Source organism: Pinus tabuliformis, chromosome 4_2, assembly GCF_031772625.1.
Source record: "Pinus tabuliformis cultivar Carrire ecotype Pingquan chromosome 4_2, CPIR1, whole genome shotgun sequence".
NCBI lineage: Eukaryota > Viridiplantae > Streptophyta > Pinopsida > Pinales > Pinaceae > Pinus > Pinus tabuliformis.
In genome coordinates this window covers 1081217515-1081239353 of record NC_142304.1, presented here as the reverse complement: position 1 = coordinate 1081239353, position 21839 = coordinate 1081217515, and the positions used below count along the sequence as shown (strand labels likewise).

Sequence of the window (21839 nt, the reverse complement as noted above, 5' to 3'; positions counted from 1 at the left end):
CTTTATAGACAGAATTATAATTGATGTCAAATACCTCTAAATTTGTATTATTCATATTTACTTTCGAAGAAGAATATTACTTTGCAGGCTGGTGCTTACCTTTGTGACAAAAAGTGACAAAACCATTTAGAAATATAAAACAGCAGCCCTAAATCTATCCTTCCCTGCATAAATTAATAGGATCTCATTGTGACCTCTATTTAGACCCTTGTTTTATACGTAGAACAAGTATACAAGCTATTTCCACGATATCTAAATGTAGCCCTCAGACTTTCACAACTGGTCACTTTTGTCAAAGTCAAATAATGAGGAAAATTTATTCATCAAAATTGGAAACAAAAAGCCTTTTTGACTTTGCCTAGAGGATCTTGTAGGAAAGTCAAAGTCAAATAATGAAGAAAAAATTATTCATCCAAATTTGCAGCAAAAAATCCTTTTTGACTTTGCCTGTGAGGATCTTGTGGAAATGATTCCCGAGATGAGTTATTTGCTTTTGATGTAGGTTAATGCCATATGTCAGTGGATATTAAACACTTATGATGGAATTTTGACAAACCATACGGAAGCATGAAAGCCCAATATGATAAAAACATGACTCACCAGAACATAAACGTTGCGCCCCTGCACAACAAATAACAACAGTGTTAGAAACATATTCCTATTTTCTATTGATATGTTAAACTGACTCTAAAAGCTAATTTTACTTATGATGACAGAGGGCAAAATTGACATCAAATACAATGCATACCTAAGCATCACCCTTGTTAATAGAACTAATTATTTGAAATACGAATTGGGTCTTACAAATACAAGAAATCCAAAATGGTAAGAGCACCGTCGAAGTCCAAATAATTCCTTACAACTTGTCAGAAAGTCTATGAAGAAAGACATTTTGGATCAAAATAGGCTAGGTTTTAAGAACAACACGAACTGTTAAAAAGATGAGTTACTAGGATACAAATGTTGATATGGATATGTATATAGGGAGGTATATGGCACTATCAATTTTTTAGAAAAATTAGATACTCTATGGCCAAATTCGAAATATATTAATATGGACATAATATACAGGAGGTTTTCCCACATGCCAAAATGGCCTTCCATGTCAGCCTAAGAAAGATATTAAACATGAACAATAAAATTATTATTTACGGCCTTCATGTAGGCCCCAAAAGACAAGTCGGCCCCACAATGTGAATGGGTGTGACCCTTGGTCAAAACCCATCCAGTTTGACCACTATAAATAAACCATTCGACCTCCTTCATTTGGCATCAATCAATTCGAATCATCAAGTCACGAAGATCTCTCTTCACACGTGCGAAGAAGAGAAAAGACATTTTATGTTGACCAGCAAAGTTTTAGCTGTTCTATATCAGTTTGACCAGCATTGACTTTGATCTTTCTGAGCTGCATAAACTTGGAATGTTTAACTGGACATTGACCAAAATCCTGGGCAGATTTCTGGGTGTTGACCAAACCTATTTGACCAGCATTGACCGCAGGTCAACTGAGGCAGTTTGACTGAATTGACTGAGGAAGTAGTAGGGATGAAATTCAGCCTGTTGACCAGATTTAACCAGCTAAACAAAAGTCTGATTTTCTCTCCTTTGACCAGGTTTGACTGGTATTTAAGCTTGGAAATTGCAACAGATTTCTAGACAATTTATATTATAAACATTACTGAAGATTGAATTCTCCTTTGAAGAAAAGTTGGCTGGGTTTTTCCCAAGGATTGGTTTTCCCAGGGTAAATTTGTGTCTCTTTTGTGTTTGGTTGTCTCTTTATGATCCTATGGTTCTGATTGCATTATAGTTGAGATTTTCTGTGTATAATTTCTTAATGATATAAGTGACATAAAGACAACTTGAGTATAAAAATCATTGGAAGAAATTATCAGAGTATAAGATCAGTTTCTATTATAAGTAAAATTCAACATCATATCAGAGCCTAGGTGAAGGAGCAGCCACTATAGTACCTTGAAGAAGCCAAGCTTTAGAAAAATTTGAAGTCAGTCCTAGAGACAAGAGTTCACAAAAACTTGATTCTTTTATTGTTTGGCAAATGGCTCCAAACCTTAGAGTTGAAGACAGGTTGGAACAGGTTGGAAGGTGCAATCAACTTTCGATCTTGGAAAACTAGAGTGTTTCTCATCTTGGAAGATAATGACATTCTGACCTGTGGAGAAAGATATTCCATAACCAAAGGGAGTTGAGGAGAAAGCAAAGTAAAAAAGAATGAGGCCAAAGCAAAAATAATTCTTGTAGACTCCATAAAAGACCACTTGATTCCTCATGTTACAGGACTAAGGACTGCCAAAGTAATGTACAATGTTCTAGTAAATTTATATGGTAGCAACAATGATAACAGGAAATTAGCTTTGAAGAATCGTCTTCGCAATATTAAAATGATTGGATCAGATTTGTTACCAATTATCTTATGAAAATAACTCAGGTCAAAGATGAACTTGTAGCCCTTGCAGAGAAAATTGAAGAATCAGAATTAGTTACAATTGCTCTAAATGGTTTTTCTTCATCATGGGAACCATTTATTCAAGGAATCTGTGCACATGGAAAATTGCCATCATTTGATTAACTATGGGATGATTGTATTCAAGAAGAAACCAGGTTGTTAGCTAAAAATTGCTGAGAAATCTGCAGGCTTATGAATTAGGGTAGATTTCTCGTCTTCTGATAATTGCTTGTGAAATTTGTTGTCTTCTTATTAATCTTTATGATGTTTCTTTCATCAAACAATTACCAACACATAAACATGAAGATGATAACAAGAAAAAATTGAACACAAGATATAGGATCCAAGCCAAGACAAAACCCCTCCAAGGGGAAAACCCAAAATAAAAATTCTTCTTATAAATCAAATCAAAGTGAGATATCCAAGACCCATTACCATAGAAAGACTCCAACTCTCAAGATGGCAATTCAAGCCCTCCTTTCACATGGAAAATCCATCAACAGCAAGAGACCAGCAACATGTACATCATCAGAAACAGATTTTCAACAAGAGATACATCAAGGCAGAACTTCCACAAATATGAGCTTAAGATAAACCCTTCTTCACTTGTCAATTTCAGATTTTGTCCCTCCTTCCTTTTGTGATATTTCAGAAACAATTATGCGAATTGTGTGTCCAAAATGAGCTCAATTCTCCCTCTATTTATACTGTCCAGAGGGGTTTTAATAGACATGTCTTTTGGGGCAAGGCCGACCTAGCATCTAGAGGCAATTTTGACCCAAATTACATATTTGAAAAACATTTTTCCAGGCTATAAATAAGCCTTTGACTTTGACTAATACAAATAATAATAAGCATGAAGAACATGCTTAAATAAAATAATAATTTGACTTGAGCATGAAACCCATGCTTGAAAAATTTATTTTATTTTTCTTCTTTTTTATTTGACATAAAATATATAATGATATAAATCCAATAATAACTATGAAGACAGAACCTAGTTACATTTTCCAACACTCCCTCTTAACTAGGGAGGGATTCATAATTACACAACCGGTACAAGGATACTCTCAAATTGACACATTCTCATAAGAAGAGCGAGATTGATAAGCCATCTTCAAGCATCATCATCATAACCAGCATTGTCAAACTGCAATATACCAAGGCCTTGACTAACAAACTCTAACTCTCCACTAGATTAGAATACAATGTTGGGAGGCATACATATGGAAACCACTACAACCGCCTCTCAAGGCACATACCCCATCTAAATGTTCACCAAGTATGCCCTTACAGGACTATTCTTATCTTGGATTCCCAATCCTCAAAGAATACCGTTCCTCTTCAACCACTCTTATCTTGGATACCCTGTCCAATCCTCAAAAAGTGTCGGTCCATGGGACTACTTCTATCTTGGATTCCCAATCCTCAAGAAGTATCGGTCCCAAATGCTTATCCAATCCTCCATTCTCCCTACCAATGCCTTCACTAGACGTATGGTTGTTAGTCTTGGCTTAGTGCATGACACATGGAGAATATGGTGTCCATTATTCCCTCTCAACCAAGGAGGAAATCCTTACTCCTTCTCAAGCATGGAGGAGATTTTTTACTCTCTCTCAATCAGGGAGACATCATTACAATCCTTATCTAGTCTCATACTTCATCAATACATCAGCTACTTTTTTTTTTGTGGAGATATAGTTGTAGCTATAGGGCTCCTTCTCGCATCATACCTGAGCTTCAACCTTCCTAGATGTCAAACATTTTACGGAGCTAAACTCTTTCACATTTCATCTTCATGACAGGGTTTCTCGGTTCCTAACAACATCACATCAAACTTTGACCTTTCGGGATCTCGTCAATCATTATACAACTTTGTCATCAAATGGTTCATCTATCATTTTCAAGGAATCAAGCGTCCTCACAGCTGCTAGAACATGCCTTCTATTCATAGAGTTCTACCTCATATTCTTCCAAGAGTCATATCAGCATTACAATATCAATTATGCTTTCATGCTTGTCCAGGTGATCAATAGTGTTATCCACACAATCCATGTCTTCCATGATCAAACTATGCAACTGTATCCAACAAATTATTTCAAGTGCTATCTTTCCAACCTCTACATATATTTCTGCAATATGCCTTTCCAAGGAGCCAAATCGTATCTCAAACAAATCATCATAATTACTAAACCATAATGGCCTCAAGTCAAGGTGTGGGATTCTTTATGTCAAATTCCGCAACTTCCTCCCTCTGAGATCATCATTCTCTTCCATAGTCTATCTCATATTGCAATAGAGTTCTACTTCATGCTCTTCAACTTTCAATCATCAAACAAGAATGAGTCAATCAACAAGCTTCAGTATCGGGGTATTTACAGCTCCCTCTTTCCATCTAAGGTTAGGAAACTCTTTTGCCATTCGATAGTCTTCATCAAACTGCTCCTTCTTTCACAATCTTCATGATATGCCACGTACCTTTAATTCTTTCATTTTCCTAGTCAAGCTTTAGATGGGACTTGGCTTGACCTATAACCTTGGTTAGAAGACTTATGAAAGAACAAGGAGACAAAATATAAAGACAGTGGCATTAATAATAATCAAGAAGACGTTAAATACTTATCTTTGGAGGAAGGTTGACTCCCTCTTAATCTTGGACCCTTTTTTTCATCAAAGCCTATCTTCACATCAACATGATATAACACTTGTCATTCTTAAGAACTAGGCTCTTATTGTCGCCTTGCTTACACACGTAAGTTAATGTGGGAAAAATCCTCAACCCCACTAGGTGTGTCCTAGGTGGCAAAGCTCAAACAAGGGGTTGTCACCATATCCCAACTCTCTTTGTCTAGGCTCTCTCCTAGCTAAAGCCAAGTGGGGGTGGACCCTAAGTAAGAGACTAAAGAAGGCTTGTTAAACTAACAAATTCTAAGAGATGATTAGTAGATTAATTGGAGCATCAACCATTCAATAACTTGAAATATAACTTGAAGCAAATAAATAAATATCTAGCAAGTACATAATAAAGCTTATATATTATAATAAAGCTTGTATGTAAAACCCCTGTTTATATATTATAATAAAGCTGAGATTATTTCTTCTCATTGTATGATTGAATTGCATGCATTCTAGTGTTCTATTTTACATGGAAATCTTCTGTAAATTGAATGGTAATTTTATGGAGAAATTTTGGTTGAATTAGTTTTCTCCAAAATCTACAAATTATCCCGTTTGGGATATTACAGTGGTATCAGAGCTAGTGTTCCTGTCAGCCTGAGGGTTTATATCACAGGTGCCGAAGATAGATCAAAATTGTTGAAGATTTCCTCTCACAGGCCATATGAAACTGTCTTTCACTTAATAATTGTTCGACAGATTGGCCATTTAACAAAAATATTAAAAACGTAGCAGTTTGATCAAATTGATTAGGAAATATATTTGAGGAAATTATGGGGGGGCGAATTACAAAAGGATTCGTCAAAAATATTTTAGGGGGCGCATTTTATTACTCGGCCAAAATATAAAATAGGTTGAATTTTCTGGCCGAGAATTATTTGGTGAAGCCAAGAAGTAAATTCAATTTAAAGAGGGGCAAAGGATATTATTGAGCCGAAAGATTGATGTCGCAGTTGAATCATTTATTCTTTAGAGATTAAAAATGTAAGGAAAGTCATGTTAATTTCTTTTCCCCATCTAGCCATTATTTTGGCAGAGTATTTTAGACCGTCAGCATTTTGACCCAAGCCCAAGTTTGAGAAACAAATTTCTACATAAAAGAGAGGTCGAATCAATCGAGACCGCATTGCTACTGAAACAGAGGATGTTGTGCGCACGTGGAATTTGCGACATGGTGCCTATGCGGAAATCAATCGATGGCGAGCATCACGATCTAGTGCGTGGAAGTGATCTAACAATGGTTGACTCATATTCCTAATGATCAATGGCATGTGCACAGAAGCATACATGATAGAGTTGACTAGCGTGAGTTGAGGTCATTTGAAGTGTCGGGATCCATCTGAAGACCAGAGGTAGTGCGCAGAGGGCACCTTTCGAAACTTATGAAGTTTGGTTCATGGAAGTAGACGTGTAATGGTGATTGTTGAATTTGGAAGTGACAACTACCTAAGGACTAGCCACATGACAAAAAGGCAAAAATTCGGTCTCCATGTGATGCACTGGAAGAGAGTTAAACAGAGGTCGATCTGAGTATAAAACCAGAATAATTTGAACGTTGTGATTGGTATTTGGATGCAGAGACAAGTAGGAACAGCGCGCATCTGGAAAAGTTGGACCCCTGTATGTGATTTGGTTGGTGTGCATAATTACGTTGAGGCAACTCCTTCGTTAAAGGCTGAATTCTTTGATCAGCAGAGGAATGTGATAGAGAACGTGCTAACAGTCGAATCGTTGTTGGTATGCGCAAAAAGAAAAGGATGGAGATGTGTATGGACAGAGCACTTTGGTTGGGTCATGTGGTCTAAGTGATTGTACATGTATACTGATAGAGACTATTTTCTGAGAGTTGGTGCAAGCTGACATTGTGGAGGGTTTATTCTCAGTATTGGGAGCTAAGATTGTCATTCAAGATTTGAAAGAGCCGCAATTCATCATGTGGAACGGCGGTCAAGTTTCTTTGATGAGACCAAGCCGAAACAGTCGCAAAGCATATCAATTTGAGGAGCTAAGTCTAAATCCACCAATGGTTATTTCCCAGCCACACACAGTACGAAAATTATTATCCTGTGCGCCCTTGTCAGACCGCACTACACTCCATGAGACAACAGTATCAGGAAGCTGAGACGGTTTTCATTTCGGGACTATATTGCCAGTGATCGATTGTCCCATTGGAGCAGTGGAAACAACAAGGTTTTCATGAGGAGGAAATTTATTCCAGATCTCGCTGAAAATTTCAACATCAACAATTACCCAGGCCTAATTCATGGGTTCACTTAAAGACTGAAATTATTTGTTGGAGCGAGATTTCCAGGCACTGTAATTTACTACTAGTGAATTAATGAAATTTACTCCTCATATTGGAGCAAGCCTAGAATTCAGTGGGAGTGAACTGCCAGGGTTGTTAGAGCTACACTCGCTATACATTCTTCAAACAAGGGATTGAATTCAGCCATTGACTGATCATTTTCCAGATCTGAAGCATCATTTTTGTAGCAAGTCAACGCTTGGAAGGTTGTAGCAGAGTACATGATCAGAAGTGAAAAGCCATTCACCACCACTGTTGAAGATGTATTGAAGGCAATCTTGCGTGTGCAAACCAAGTTCCACTATTGTGCACCATTCAGTTTGTTATCCATATATAACAGTCAGTAGTTCAAATTACTTCTGAATGCAATTTGTTATCTTAGTAGCTGGCCTGAAATCTTGTTATAAGTGTGTCATTGTTGAAGCAACAGACAAACTCTACATATACAACAGTTTGTCATGAAATTGTTTGTCAAAACACCTCACTGAGAAATTTATCAAACTCTGAAAAACATTGGCCTCAATATTGTTAGAAAATGTAACTATGTTCGGTCTTCATCAATGTACTTGAGTCATTATGTAATCTACTTGTCAAAAGAATAAAGAAAAGAATTTTTATTATTGTAACAATGACTTATTAAAGCATGGGTTTCACGCTTGGGTCATCATTATATTAGTCAAAGTTCCCATTGTGGACTCCTAGGATTGATATTGAGTTTATAGAGTCATTTTACATTCAAAGAGACCCTTCTTGGGCTTTTGAATCATGTAAAAAGGTTTTATATTGAGTCAAATATGAATTATGTACCCTCCACATCAAGTTGGCCTATGAGAGATCAAGTCAGTGTAAGGACCCTAATTTGACCCACAAGAAGCCTATATATACACGAAGCTCGAAGTCATTTGGACTATCAACTCTCAAGCAAGTTCAATATCTCAAGAAGAGCTAGAGAAGTGAGAAGTTTGTTGTCGGGAGGTCGAAAGAAGTGCGAGTTTGGGGAAGTCTATAGAGAAGAAGAAAATCGAGATTTTAGTGTTTCTCTCTCTCTATTTTGTGGTCTGGATTGGGAGATCGAAGTCTCCTAAGATTTCGTTGTTGCCAAAAGTTGCCTGTTGCTGGAAGTTGTTGTCTAGTCGAAGTTGTTGGAAGGGGTCGAAGATCTGGGAAGCTGACTTAGTGTGGAGGGAAAGTTTGGTCTTGGTCTAGGGTGAAGAGTCTCAAAGAATACTATCGACAGGAAGAATTATCTTGACTGCGTTTTACCCTCGAGGGGGGTTTTGCCCTAGCATGTGCCTATATCTTGTGTCTCTTGTTTTGTGATCTTCATACACACATAATATGGTAATTGCTTGATGACAGATAAGATAATAAAGAAGTAAAAGAAGCCAACACACTCACAAGTAATTATCAAGAAAGGAGAATCAAACCCTAATATAATTACTTCGGTTTTCCAACATGGTATCAGAGCTAAGGTCAGGAAGAGTCAAAGATCACTTTGTTGGCATGGATTCTCCCACTATGGTGAACTACATAAGAATGGGTTGCAACACTGTTGGAAGATGGATCGAGGTCATCTACTACTTGTTCAACAAGGTCAAGAGTCAAGGATTCTTGGCTGCCCTTACAGGTTCTCTTACTGATGACAATGCATGGAGCATTGAGACACATGACAGGTGAAAGCAAGCAACTTCATACACTATCAAAAGAGCCATCCTCTCATGCAGTGCAATTGGGTGACAACAAAAGCTATGTTGTTAAAGGCCTGGGATCAACATCGTTGAAGTTAGATAATGGATCGAAGTTGCATCTCAACAACATTCTTTATGTTCCAGGTTTGAAAAAGAATTTACTTTCTATTTCTTGTTTAGAAGATAACGGGGAAAGAGTTGCTTTTGTTGATAGAAAAGTATTGGCTTGGGGAAAAGACTCTAGCACTGATAAAGCTAGGGTTATTGGAGTTCGTGAAGGAAGTCTTTATGGGGTCATTACACCATCTCCTCAAGCCTTGGTTCAGATGGAAATAAGTCCCATTGAGCTATGGCATAGGAGGTATGGTCATCTACATTACAAGGTCATCCCTACTCTTAGTCAACTGGCTCATGGTATTCCTAATATGAAGTTAGATCATGAAGAAGTATGCAAGGGATGCTCTTTGGGGAAACATACTAGAAAGCCATTTCATAATAGTGAAACTAGGTCTAAAGAGATATTGAACCCCATCCATTCCGATGTGTGTGGACCCATGTCTAACAAATCACTTGGAGGTCATCTTTACTATGTGACTTTCATTGATGACCATTATAGGAAGACATGGCTCTACCTACTCAAAACTAAAGATGAAGTATTTGATAAATTCAAGGAGTTTAGGGCTGAAGTGGAAACCCTAATCGAAAGAAAGATAAAAACTCTAAGGTCTGACAACAGAGGGGAATACACTTCTAAAGAGTTGATTGCATATTGTAAGGAAGCTCAGTGTTCCCTACTATCTCGAACAAATGGATTGGTCGAAAGGAAGAATAGGTCAATTGAAGAAGGCATTCAAACTATGCTCCTTGATCAAGATCTACCAAAGTTCTTATGGGGAGAAGCAACGATGACTATTGTATACATTCAAAATAGAAGTCCTCATAAGAGTCTTGATAATACTACACCCGAAGAAGTATCTCACAGGGAAGAAGTCGAGTGTGGATCACCTCTAAATCTTTGGAAGTCCAGCATATATCCATGTTCCAACTTCCAAAGGACAAGCGAAAGAAGTTGGACTCTACAAGTATCAAGGGAATATTTGTTGGATATAGTCTCTCTTCAAAAGCACATAAAATCTACATAAAGGAAGGGAGACACATTGAACTAAGCAGGGATGTCATATTCAATGAAAATCAAGCTTACAATAAATCAAAGGATATTCCTATTGATTCTGATGATGAAGAAGTTCCCATATTTGAAAAAAAAGAAGTTCATCATGAAAACTCTACTACAAATGTCAAAGAAGAAGGGCCAAGTGATCCTATTCAATCGGTGGTTGTCCCAACCACAAGGAAGAGGCCAAATTGGTTGAAAGCTACATTAGAAGGTGTTGAAGGACATGAAGTTGTGAAAGGTTCCTTCATGGAAAGTAAGAAACCAAAGATATATTCTGGCTATGTTGCATATATGACAAAGTTAATTGAAGACAAACCATCTACATTAAAGGAAGTTGAGCATGAAGAGGTTTGGAAGAAAGCTATGCAGGAAGAATATCTATCCATCATGAAGAATGGGGTTTGGGAGATCGTTCCTAGACCTAGTTACAAATCGGTTGTAACATCGAAGTGGATCTATAAAGATCAAACATGTTGTTGATGGAAGTATAGACAAGTACAAAGAAAGATTCATTGCAAGGGGTTTCTCTCAAAAGGAAGGCATTGACTATGAAGAAACCTTTGCACCTACAGCAAGGTACACTACCATTAGATCGTTGGTTTCATTGGCTGCTATAATGGGGTGGAATATCCATCAAATGGATGTTAAGACCGCATTTCTGAATGGGACCATTGATGAGGAAGTGTACATCGAACAACCCGAGGGCTTTGAAGTAAATAGCAGGGACTCTCATGTTTGCAGACTTAAGAAGGCCCTATATGGCTTGAAGCAAGCACCTAGGGCATGGTATGCAAGGATGGATGCATATCTACTTAGAATTGGGTTCGTGAAGAGTTCTGTTGATTCGAATCTCTACATCAAGGTCATGAATAATGAGCCTGTCATTATTCTACTATATGTGGATGATCTATTCATCACAGGTGTAGAGCGAAGAATTCAAGAATGCAAGAAGATGTTGGCAACTGAATTTGAAATGAAGGATCTAGGACTGATGCACTATTACCTAGGTCTAGAAGTATGGCAAAGACCTGGGGAGATATATTTGGGGCAAGGAAAGTACATCATCAAGTTATTGCAGAAATTTGGGATGATGGATTCCAAGCCGATGACTACTCCTATGATCACCAACCTCAAGAAGTTGAGGGATTCTAACTCTAGTCTCGTGGATCCTACCTCATATCGACAGTTGGTGGGTTCCTTGATGTATCTGGTAAATACTAGGCCAGATATATGTTTTGCAGTGAACATTCTTAGTCAGTTTCCGTTGGAGCCTCCTCATGTTCATTGGATAGCTGTGAAACCTATATTGAGGTATCTCCGTGGCACTATAAATCACTACCTAAAGTATGATAGTAAGGAAGTCAAGCTAATTGGCTTCACTGACTCTAATTGGGGTGGCAGTGAGACCGATGGAAGGAGCACTATCGAAGGAAGCTTTAGTCTGGGAGCTGTTATGATCTCATGGATGAGTAGGAAGCAAGATCTCATTGCATTGAGTACTGCCGAGGCAGAATATGTGGCTGCATGTGAAGAAGGAAAAGAGGTTGTTTGGTTAAGAAAGCTTCTGACAGATTTGTTCGAGAAGTTTCTCGGTCCTACTGTGATTAATTGTGACAATCAAAGTTGTATCAAGATGTCTGGAGATCCCGTGTCTCATTCGAGGACGAAACATATTAATAATAAGTTTCGCTTTATTAGGAACTTGGTGTAGGATGGGATCGTGAAGTTGGAGTATGTCTTGACAGATGAATAGGTGGCAGACATACTGACAAGGCTCTTCCTAATAAGAAGATTGAATATCTAAGGAACTTGCTTGGTTTGGTAGATATTGCTGATTGTATTGATGATAAGAAATTGGAAGAGATTTGTTGAGGCTTTGCAAGTGGAGCATTGCCTGGGGAGACATCTGGCCGGCACTTTGTGTTGATGTCTAGGTCCCGAAGTTGAAAAGGTGGTGTTGGTTATTGAGCTTTGTTCTAGATACACCCCTGTATGTTTGGGTTAATGGTTAGCAAGTAAGCCTGATGGTACCTAGAGGGGTTGAAAGCTTGAGTCCACCTTAGTCCCAATTAGATAGATTGCCCTAGTTAGGAATCTAGTCCATGGCATTGTGTGCCTAAATTGTTGACTGTAGCTGGATAGATAGCCTTAGTAAGGAATCTAGTCCATGGCATGGCGGTGCCCAAAAGTTCTTCATGGTTCATATAGTTTGAGATCTTCCATTGTATTTGTACATTATGAATACCTCCCTAGTTAAGAGGGAGTGTTAGAAAATGTAACTATGTTCAATCTTCATTAATGTACTTGAGTCATTATGTAATGTACTTGTCAAAAGAATAAAGAAAAGAATTTTTATTATTGTAACAATGACTTATTAAAGCATGGGTTTCATGCTTGGGTCATCATTATATTAGTCAAAGTCCCCATTGTGGACTCCTAGGATTAATATTGAGTTTATAGAGTCATTGTACATTCAAAGAGACCCTTCTTGGGCTTTTGAATCATGTAAAAAGGTTTTATATTGAGTCAAATATGAATTATGTACCCTCCACATCAAGTCAGCCTAAGAGAGATCAAGTCGGCCTAAGGACCCTAATTCGACCCACAAGAAGCCTATATATACAAGGAGGTCGAAGTCATTTGGAGTATCAACTCTCAAGCAAGTTCGATATCTCAAGAAGAGCTGGAGAAGTGCAAAGTCTGTTGCTGGGAGGTCGAAAGAAGTGCGAGTTTGGGAAAGTCTAGACTCTATAGAGAGGAAGAAAATCGATATTTTGGTGCCTCTCTCTCTGTTTCGTGGTCTTGATTGGGAGATCGAAATCTCCTAAGATTTTGCTGTTGTCGGACGCTATCTGTTGCCGGAAGTTGTTGTCTAGTCGAAGTTGCTGGAAGGGGTTGAAGATCTAGGAGGCTGACTTGGTGTGGAGAGAAAGTCTGGTCTTGTTCTAGGGTAAAGAGTCTCAAAGAATACTATTGAAAGGAAGGATTATCTTGACTGGGTTTGCCCCTCGAGGGAGGTTTTGCCCTGGCATGTGCCTATATCTTGTGTCTCTTGTTTTGCGATATTCATACACACATAATATGGTAATTACTTGATGAAAGATAAGATAATAAAGAAGTAAAAGAAGCCAACACACTCACAAGTAATTATCAAGAAAGGAGAATCAAACCCTAATATAATTACTTTGATTTTCCAACAATTATCGCAGCTAAACATGGATTAAACCATCAAAAATGCCCTTAATAAACTAGTAACAACAACTAATAGATCCCTTTCCAAGGAAATACTTACTATGCTACAACAAGAAGAACATGAGTTGGGACCCAAAATTTTAGCACTTGGGACAGATTTGAGATACATGGGGGTTACAGTAAAAGCCCTTCTCAAGTTGGAAGAACTTGCTTCACTCCTCTCTAAGTTAGATCAATCAGATGGGAAGAGCTTGATTTGGGCTCTAAAACCAGCCATGCTTGCCTTAATACAACACAAATAATTGGAGCACCCTTATATAGGAGCCACACTCTCAGTTGCCTCTTGTCTCAGTAGTATCACAACGCTGACCGCACCTATACCTCCTTATAGTGATGATATAATGAGGAAGGTCTTCAAACTAATAGTAAAGACCTTTCAGGATTTGGATAACAGTGAGGGTCTACTTTTGGGAAGAAGTTGGAAATTCTAGAAGCCATGGCTCTAGTTAGATCTTATGACATCATGCTTGATTTTGAGTGTGATGACCTGATCCTACAGATGTTCCAATGCTTCTTCAGCATTAGGAAACATCATCCTGACACAATCATAGCACACATGCAATCCATTTTGTCCTCATGTATGGGAGGCCATGATGCCATTTGCAGAATATTGCGAACTAGATTGTTGGCCATTTGGAGGAAAGAACAACTATTCTCACATGTGGCTTATGAACTAGCTGAAAGGTTGGTTGAGCAAGTCATTGGGTTGTTCTTAAGGCAGTTGACCAAGGAGGATTTGCTCAAGTTTGATTGATCATGCAGCAAGAATGAGCTGAGGAGGAAGGGACTTTGCTTCATCTGCAAGGGACCTTGGGGACCTGACCACTCATGCTTGAGTAACACTGAGGAGATGACAGAGGTAGAGCAAGAGGAGATTCCTTCTGACTTTCAGGGTGAGGATTCTTCTTTGGATGAATCCATGGGTTCATACGAGGATGCCTCTGAGGAGCATGAGTCATGTGGAGTTGTTGACAGTAGGCCCGATTTATATTTCGAAGTGTATGATGAGCAGTCAGTGAACCCTATGGGAGACATTCAGGATGATGAGTCACTAGTGATGTGTTACAAATATAAATTACATAAAATAAAGTGAATATAAATAATGTAAATAATCAAATAATCAAATATTGATTATGTTAAATAGTCATTAAGTTAAGTGAAAAGGCATGTCTACAAAGACATGCCCAATCGTAAAAGGACACTTGCCTAGTATATATGCGGGTCCTCATTATAACATTCGACATCACTTATACATTTTTATATATTAATAAATTATTATTACAAATACCTCTGTGTATTTTTACGTTTCCAGTCAACAAGCTACAGGTTTTGTTGCTTCAATGGTATCAAAGCCATGACACACAATATAAGCATGCGAGTCTTTGAACGTTGTTCGCCACACAATATGCCATTACGTTCATGTCCTGAATTCATGGAGCAATTAAGTAAAATTCAAGAAGCATTTCAGCGTTTAGAAAAATCATGTGCAGAAGTTACAACACGTCTAGAGGAAATCGATAATAAGGAAGATGATAGTGACAGTGAAGAAACGAAACAAAGTGAAGCAGGAGAAGAAGATTTTGCTCAGAATGATGATAATGAACACGAAGATGTGATAGATAATGATGAATATGAAAATGATATCGATCAGGATGATGATCCAGATGAAGATGATGTGGATGAGGACTATCTTGAGAAACAAGAAAATGAACAATATCATAACAACGAGAAAGATGTTGAAAAAGACATTGATGATGATGAAGAGGAAAATGTGGAAGAAGAAAAAGAAGAAAATACTTGTGATGAAGAATCACCACATTCTATAGAAGATCAGAAAGGGGTTATGTCAATTTCAGATTATGATGAGAATGAAGATGATCTTAAAAACAGAGATGGCTATGAAGATGATGATGATGATGACCTTGAAACATTTGAAGTTGTGAAACATGTTCCCTTAAATGAATTGGTAAACTTGACCCACCAACTGACGAGGAAAAATTTATAGTTAAAATGGCTGACAACGAGGAATACAAGAATAAGGTGCTAATAGAACACACCAATATTGATATTAGTAGAAGATTTTTGGAATGTCCTAGAGAAGTTGCGTTGATCTGCTTCCGTGAGCTTATGTATGATCAAATACAGATGGATGTGAAGAATGGTGTGTTGGATTTGATAAAGCGAGAGCGCGAGGGAGAGAAGATTGACAGGGCTTTGGTGAAACACGTTGTGAACATTTTCTTGGAAATTGGTAATGGTAATGGTATGGACTCGTACAAGAATCATTTTGAAAAGCCCATGTTTGAAGATACTGCAACTTACTATGCTCGAAAGGCCGCTTTATGGATTGTACAGGAATCCTTGCCCCAATATATGCTAAAAGTTGAAGAGTGTCTGAAACATGAGAAGCACAAAGTTGCCCCTTATTTGCACTCCAGCAGCGAGCACAACTTAATGGAGACAGTAGAATATGAACTCCTCTCCCGCTATGAAACTCAACTTTTGGAAAAACAGGATTCGTGTTGCCGTGTGTTGCTTAGGGATGACAAGAAAGACGACCTTTCCAGGATGTATAGGTTGTTTGGTAAGATACCCCAGGGTTTGGAACCAGTGGCAAGTATTTTAAAAGAACATGTAACTACCGAAGCAATAGCATTGATTAAATGGGCAGAGGATTCTAAGAATGATAAGCATGAATTTGTGCCCAAACTTATTGAAATCCATGACAAGTATCTGGGTTATGTAAAGCATCAAATTCAAAATCATCAGGGTACTCTTATGGCTTTTAGGGAAGAATTTTCAGTAATATGCAATAAAAGAGTGGGGGGAAGCATGAGTTGAGAGGTATTGGCAAAATTTTGTGACATTGTACCCAAGAGAGCTAAATCGATGGACAATCATATTGAGAGCATTTGCCAAAAAATCGGAGAACTTGTTCATTACGTCAGTGATAAAGATTTATTTACAGAATTTTGCAACAAGAAATTAGCTAAGAAATTATTGTTTGACAAGAGCAAGTATTTTGATCTGACTGCTTTAGCCTGATATACCCAAGGATTTAGTGGAGTTGATATTACATAAATTTGTCAGTGGGCTTGCAAATATGCCATTCGAGAAAACATCGAAAAGGATATTGAACGTGAAAGGAACAGAAAAGAAAATCCTGGAGCTGGAAGGACTATCAGCAATGCTGCTATCCGAAAATATCAAGTATTTGCACAAACGCTACAGCAATCTCAAGGTTTTGGTATGGAACTCTAATTTGCAGAGAGACAAAGTCGTACAGTTGTCGCTGGTTCTTCAAAACCATTTACTGGAGTAGAAAATAAAAAAAAATGCCTTCTTAAACGCCATTCCCCTACAAACAGTGCACCGCCCCACAAGAAAGATCATCTGTGCAGTCCAAGCCCATCCTCGACCTCAGTCATATGAACTCCTTGGTGTCTTACATCAAGAAGTTGAAGTCTGGCTCGGCTCAGGTGTCGCAAGTTAAAAGGTCGGCCAGCGTGTCTCCTGCCATAAATTCGGGTGCCACCACTCCTTGGACGCTGAATTCATTCGCTAGCACGGAGGAATATGCATCTCCAGAGATGGTGAACGGGACGGGGCACGAATTTGCAGTGCACTGTTGGGCACAGGGGATTCTCTTCTACGAATCGGATCCATTGTTAAGAGTTTAAAAATTGGCAGGGACGGGGCACGAATTTGCAGTGTACTAGTGGGCGCGAGGGATTATCCTCTACGAATCGGCTCCATTGTTAAGAGTCTAAAAGTCGGCAATCCCTTGGAGATTCAACTAATTGATTGGAGATTCAAATAATTGATGTGATAAGATGCACTATTTTCTGCATGGCGTGAAGTGGATTTAGAAGCCAGCATTGTATGATCTTGGCATAGCAAGAGCAGATATAGCGACAAGCCAAAAAAATATATTAATAAAAAAAAACTATATTAAAAAAAACAATAATATCATTATTTTATATATACATATAAAATAAAAATAAATAAATAAATAATATATATATATATATTAATAAAAAAATGAAAAAAAAAACAACATTAAAAAAAAGCCTAGTTGAAGACAACATTACAAAGAATTCTACATGCTAAGGTACCAATGACGAATTATACACGCTGAAGACAACCTACACTGATGTGAAGAAAATCGTCAGCTACAAGCTTTGAGGACAAAGCTTCTGAAGGAAGGGGCAATGTTACGAATATAAATTGCATTAAAAAAAAAGTGAATATAAATAATGTAAATAATCAAATAACCAAATATTGATTATGTTAAATAGTCATTAAGTGAAAAGGCATGTCTACAAAGACATGCCCAATCGCGAAAGGACACACATGCCTAGTATATATGTGGGTCCTCATTATAACATTAGACATCACTTATACATTTTTATATATTAATAAATTATTACTACAAATACCTTTGTGTATTTTTACGTTTCCAGTCAACAAGCTACATGTTTTGTTGCTTCATGATGATTCACCATGAGCAGCATATGGTGGAGCATGAGTCAGCTGAGGAGGAGGATCTGCACAGTATGCATGATGAGCTTATTGGGGAGAGCCAGTTGGAGGTTCATATTTGAGCCCATGATGGAGGAGGATGAGCAGCCACCCTTAGGGTCAGCCATTAAAGAGGAGTGAACAAATGTACAAATAGCTAGCAGGGTTGCAGTATTTGCAAACACTTGTCCTCCAGAGGTGTTGGAGGTTGACAGGGTAGTTTTGCAAAAGGCTAGTAAACAGCGGGAGTATGGAGTTTCCGATCAGACGAGGGAAGAGATGTTGGAGATGATCGCGCATCCATCTTTGTGTCGACCCACTGATGAGGTGTGGGTAGATGCACAGGCAGGTGGCAGAGTTGCAGTACTTTTAGGGAGCATCCCTCTCTAGGAGTACATAGATAGGGCTTGCAGCACAGTTTAGCCTCTTAGACCCATTACAGGGAGAGAGGCAGAGTTTTCTCGATGGATATTGTTGATTGACCAAGCAGGGTTGCGTGAGTGCAACACGGTGCAACATAGGGGACTTATCACATATACAGGTTCCTATGCATTCGAGCCTTCCCACAGGATGGATTGGCAAGAGGTCATGAGTTGGTATCCTTTTTATGGAGTATCATCTTTAGTCCAGGGCAGAGTGCAACAGGAGCCCTTAGATGAGAGGGTTACTATATGTTTCAGTGGGCAGTGGGATGTGGACCGACAATTCAACAGTATTTCAATAGCACTAGCCCAGCATCAGCAAAGTGGGGTTGACCTCGGCCTATGACAGAGGTTGGATTGGAGAGAGGTGATGAGTCGGTATTTGCTTGATGGAGCAGCTATAGAAAGAGACAGAGCACACTCTGAGCCACGGGACTTGGCGATGATTGGCCATGGTGGCATTGGGATCCAGGTGGTACTACCAGTAGCAGGTTGAGGCAGAGATGGGCATGGGATCCAAATATTGAGGGATCCAGTCATGTTTGGATTGCTTTGAGGCATGACATGGACCATTGGTTCATATGGGATCTTGGTATCAATTTGCAGATGCCCCTACAGTGGACAGGTGCAGATTGCTTGAGGGCAAGCAATCTTGGGGAGGAGGATTTGTCATATCCCCTTTTTTATTTTCCTCCATAGTACAGCCAAGGTGGATTTCCAAGGCATAGGATGGCCAAATCATGTGAGGAGGTTTATGTCATCAAGGGTTCTGAGGGAGTTTTGAGGAGTTTTTATGGGATCTGATGGCATTCGCTTGGCATAGTCCATCGCCCGCACAATTTGCCTTTCATTCTGTTGCATTCCAACAACTTCCAAAAAATTGCATTATTATGGGGCCTAACTTAATTAATTATGCTCGAGGTGGCATTCTGAAAGGATTAGTTGATGGAACACCTCAGTGTAATAGCTCGTTGGAACCAGAACAAGAAGATCTATAGGATGGGATGTTGAGAAGTGGATTTTAGTGGTCGAAGAGAGTATGGTGGCCAATTTACCATTTTCCTACATTAAAAGGAATATTTAATCGAAATAAAAAGAGGGAAAAGTGCTCCATGACTAAAATAATAATAAAATAGGATGTTCTAGAGGGGCCCATCAAATTTATAAAAAGAGGAGGAGGCCATGAGGGACATCTTGGATTTGATATTTCTTCTTGTATGAGAGGTTGGGAATCCAATTTTCTACTTCCTTGGTAGCCTCAGGATGGAAACCCTTGGGTGATCTAGTGCAATGTTGCACGAAGCAGGGACGAAACGGGGACGTTTTTTGGAAGCAGGGACGCGGAAGCGTCATTTTCCAAAAATCTAGGAAGCGAAGCGTCTGCTATATATATATATATATATATATATAGCATTTATATTCAAAATAATCATCCCAAATACCAAATTAGTTGAGAAGACATGAAAACATGCATATTTTTGCATAAATCAAAATAGATATGGCATCCATGATTCCATTATAGTTACTAGTATGTACATCAATGATTAATTATTCGAGCATCAACCATCTATATTCTAGCAATTACAAACATACATCAAATTTTTAAGCATATTATAAAACATAAAACATAGAGCATATTATGATTTATCTAGCAAGTGAGCAACTGTCAACATTTGTCATGTCCAAAATTCAAATAATAATGTTTACAAAATAGGTCACTTGGTCACTGCCAAGACAAAAAGGTTCAAATTCACAAGCCTACAAGTCTAATGATTAATCTATGACAAAAGTAGTAAATTGTGAATATATCTACTAATCTCTCCTCCTTCCACCACGAAGAGAACGTGGCGGTGGGCCTCCATGTGGTGGCAATGAAGAAGATGGTGCTTGTGGAAGTTGTGGCACTAAAACTGATGAAGACAAACCCCTTGTTGTTGGTGTTGAACCATGGAACCTAGGAACCAAGGGACCAGATGGGGGTGGCATCTCAACTCGATCATCATCATCCTGGAATCGCTAATTGCATGCATGCTCCCAAATGGACCAGTGCTAAGTATATAGTTGCTCAATTATCTCCATGCCAAACGCATTTCGGAAAAAACCGAAACGGGAATCGGAAAAACCAAAACACAGATCCATAAAACCGAAACACGGATCGGAAAAAACCGAAACGCGAATGGGGCCGTAAGGTTCCGAAATAGCAGGAACCGCATTTTTCAACCCAATCCGCGTTTCGGAGGGCGGATCACCCATGGATCCGTACGGATCGCGGATCAGGCTTTTGATCTGGGGGTGGGGCACGTTTCCTGCAACACTGATCTAGTGAGATTGGGCAAGTACCCATCTACCCTTAGTGAATTCTTCTAGAATTCATAGGAGAGCTTAGCAGTGGCAGTTCAGTACAACTTTGGTGGAGGGCTCGTGCAACATTGGAGCAGATCCTTGAGGCCAGTTCTATCTTAGCTATATCAGCTATTCTGTTATTTCAGCATGTAAAACCCCAGTTTATATATTATAATAAAGCTGAGATTATTTCTGTTCATTGTATGAATGAATTGCATGCATTCTATTGTTCTATTTTACATGGCAATCTTCTGTAAATTGAATGGTAATTTTATCGTGAAATTTTGGTTGAATTAGTTTTCTGCAAAATATCTCGTTTGGGATATTACAAAATAACTTGAAATAGAGTTGCACCTGTTGACCACTGGAGCGGCACTTGATGACTATCTAAAGACTCCATGCCCAAAGATGTACCAAAGGACACTTGTACCATCAGATATCATCAGATTACCAGAGTTTTTAAACTCTACTTCTTCTTATCATGTTCTTCTTCAGTTCTCAGATTCTGCAACCCTATGGGGATATTGTATAAATGTCACCAACATGATGAATAAGGCCATGTAACAGGCCTAGGGCATTGGGACTCGATCAGCAAGCGAGTACACCTTGGAGTGTTTTTTTTACTTGGTTAATTATTCTTGTTTTTCAGCGGCAAATAATTTTGTAGGTTTTCTCACTCACTACATTACCCCAAAGTCGGGGTGACGGCTTGAAGGTTGAGCCCCTAATGCATCTTAGTGTCTAGACTCAATGTATATTACCATGCTACGTCATCTCTGAAATTTCGCGGAATTTGACTAGGCCTAAGTAGGATTTTTTAATAATTAAAAATTTGTTAGGATATTCCGACACATAGGAAATAGTTAATTATAACTTGGTCTAGTGTAGAGTTAGGTAAAGTGTGTTTCTTTACTATGTACTTTTGTAACTTACAATCCGACGGTCATGATATGTTCTAGACATGAAGTGATCCGACGGTTCATTCCCT

General features: G+C 38.6%; 1 protein-coding gene across 1 annotated transcript in view; it reads right to left on the bottom strand.

Moving 5' to 3' along the window:
* Positions 1-21839, bottom strand: part of LOC149173395 (putative nitric oxide synthase) — a 206512-nt gene that overhangs the window by 18029 nt on the left and 166644 nt on the right. Inside the window, exon 6 of the mRNA XM_089426682.1 lies at positions 601-621. Coding sequence (XP_089282808.1) covers positions 601-621 — 21 coding nt within the window. The remainder of the gene's footprint in view (positions 1-600; positions 622-21839) is intronic.